General features: G+C 46.6%; 1 protein-coding gene across 1 annotated transcript; it reads left to right on the top strand.

Moving 5' to 3' along the window:
- Positions 1-421: 421 nt before the first annotated feature.
- On the top strand, positions 422-1093 carry LOC144508902 (claudin-3-like). Its single transcript, XM_078237114.1, has one exon. It carries the CDS (start codon positions 422-424, stop codon positions 1091-1093), a length of 672 nt encoding a protein of 223 aa, XP_078093240.1.
- The last annotated feature ends 932 nt before the right edge of the window (positions 1094-2025 follow it).

The raw sequence follows: 2025 nt of genomic DNA, 5'->3' as shown, positions 1-2025 counted from the left end.
AGCGAAAAGTAGGAGACCAAAAGCAGTGAGAGCGACAGCAACAAAGTGATACTGATGAGGAGGAAGAGAGAGAGATAGGACAGAAAGAAAGAGATTGAAAAAGACTGAGCATTGGAGAAAGAGATTGAACGATAAAGAGAGAGACAAAGAGAGAAAAGAAAAAGGGAGTCAGAACGATAGCGAGACAGTGAGAGAAAGAGAGAAAGAAGAGAAAGTGGAAGACAGGCAGAACGATAGAGAGACAGAGAGACAAAGTGAGGGAAAGGGGGGAGAGGCAGGACGGTAGAGAGACAGAGGGATAAAGAGAGAGAAAGAGAGAGAGAGGCATAGCGATAGAGAGACAGAGAGATAAAGAGAGAGAAAGAGTGAGAAAGAGAGAGAGAGGCATAGCGATAGAGAGACAGGTGGAATTGTGAAGACAATGGCGAGCACTGTCCTGGAATTCCTCGGCTTCCTAATTGGTGTGGTTGGTTGGATGTGTGTCTGCGCAGTTACAGGAATGCCACAGTGGAAGATCACACCGTTTATTGGAAGCACCATCCTGAATACAGAGATCACATGGGAAGGGATTTGGATGACCTGTGTTTACCAACAGACATTGGGCCGGTTGGTGTGTGATGGTTACGACTCCACGCTTGACCTCTCCGGGGACATGCAGATGGCAAGAGCCCTCATGTGTTTGGCCATCTCCTTGGGGCTTTTAGCCATCATGGTATCGACAGTAGGAATGAAGTGTACGTACTGCGCCGGCGATGAACACAGGCTGAAGGGTTATGTGTCCACTATTGCTGGCTCCTTTTTCATCCTGGCTGGGCTGTGCGTTTTGGTTCCTGTGTCATGGGTGGCACATAACATTATCACGGATTTTTACAACCCATTAGTACCAGAAAGTCTGAAGCGGGAGCTGGGAGATGCCCTGTACGTGGGCTGGTCTGCCACCTGTTTCCTTGGTATTGGAGGGGCCTTCCTTTGCTGCTCTTACCCCACTGACAGTAAGTACAGACAAGGTTATCAGAAGAGTTACAAAGCAAATCAGGCTTCGGTGCCGATTCCGAACTCTACAGCTGCTTACTCACTGAAGGAATATGTCTGACTTCTTCACTTGAACTCAGAGTGACATTCCTTGTCTGTACCGGTGACGAGTTTCCGCGATTGTTCCCACTCATTCATTTTGTATTGATACTGAGCTACAGCCCTGAGGCTGTTCGATGGTTAGCACTGAAATAGTTAAATGATTGTCTCTCCCAATGACCAAAGTACACTGATATCGATTCCGAGGCCCATCTCAGTTGGGGTAATAGCAAATTACTGCGGATGCTGGAATCTGAAACCAGAAGAGAAAATGCTGGAAAACCTCAGCAGGTCTGGCAGCATCTGTAAGGAGAGGAAAGAGCTGACGTTTCGAGTCCGGATGACCCTTTGTCAAAGCTAAAAGACACAGAAAATGGGAGATATTTATACTGTAGGGTGAGGGAATGAAAGTGGCTACGACTCATCTTCCGCTCCCTCACCGGAATCGTTCCCTCACTGGAGTCGTTCCCTCACAGGAGTCGTAACCATCACACACACCAACCTGCCCAATGTCTGTTGGTAGACACAGGTCATCCGGACTCAAAACGTCAGCTCTTTTCTCTCCTTACAGATGCTGCCAGACCTGCTGAGATTTTCCAGCATTTTCTCTTTTGGTTTCAGTTGGGATAATGGTGTACTCACCACTATTGACCTCAGAGGTTGCAGACAGGATAAGGAAAATAAACACATCGAAACCAGCCTCAGTTGATTCGGAAGCAGTGAGTCCTGCTGGAAATGTCTGCATTTAGATCGCGAGTAACAACAGAATGAGTCTTGCCCCATTGCCCTTCCACTGCAATCTTGTTGCTTTAAATGATTTGTTAACAAGTTGCAGGCAATCTTGATGTGGTCGGTAATTATTATCCTGAGTCGGTAGTGAAGTGTTTTTATCTTGAATGTTTATTTTTACAGTTGAGTGACTCCATAAGCCACTTCATACATAACAACCTGAAC

Source organism: Mustelus asterias, chromosome 21 (genome assembly GCF_964213995.1).
Source record: "Mustelus asterias chromosome 21, sMusAst1.hap1.1, whole genome shotgun sequence".
Classification (NCBI taxonomy): domain Eukaryota; kingdom Metazoa; phylum Chordata; class Chondrichthyes; order Carcharhiniformes; family Triakidae; genus Mustelus; species Mustelus asterias.
The sequence above is the reverse complement of the archived record's forward strand: the minus strand, read 5'-3'. Positions and strand labels throughout refer to the sequence as shown.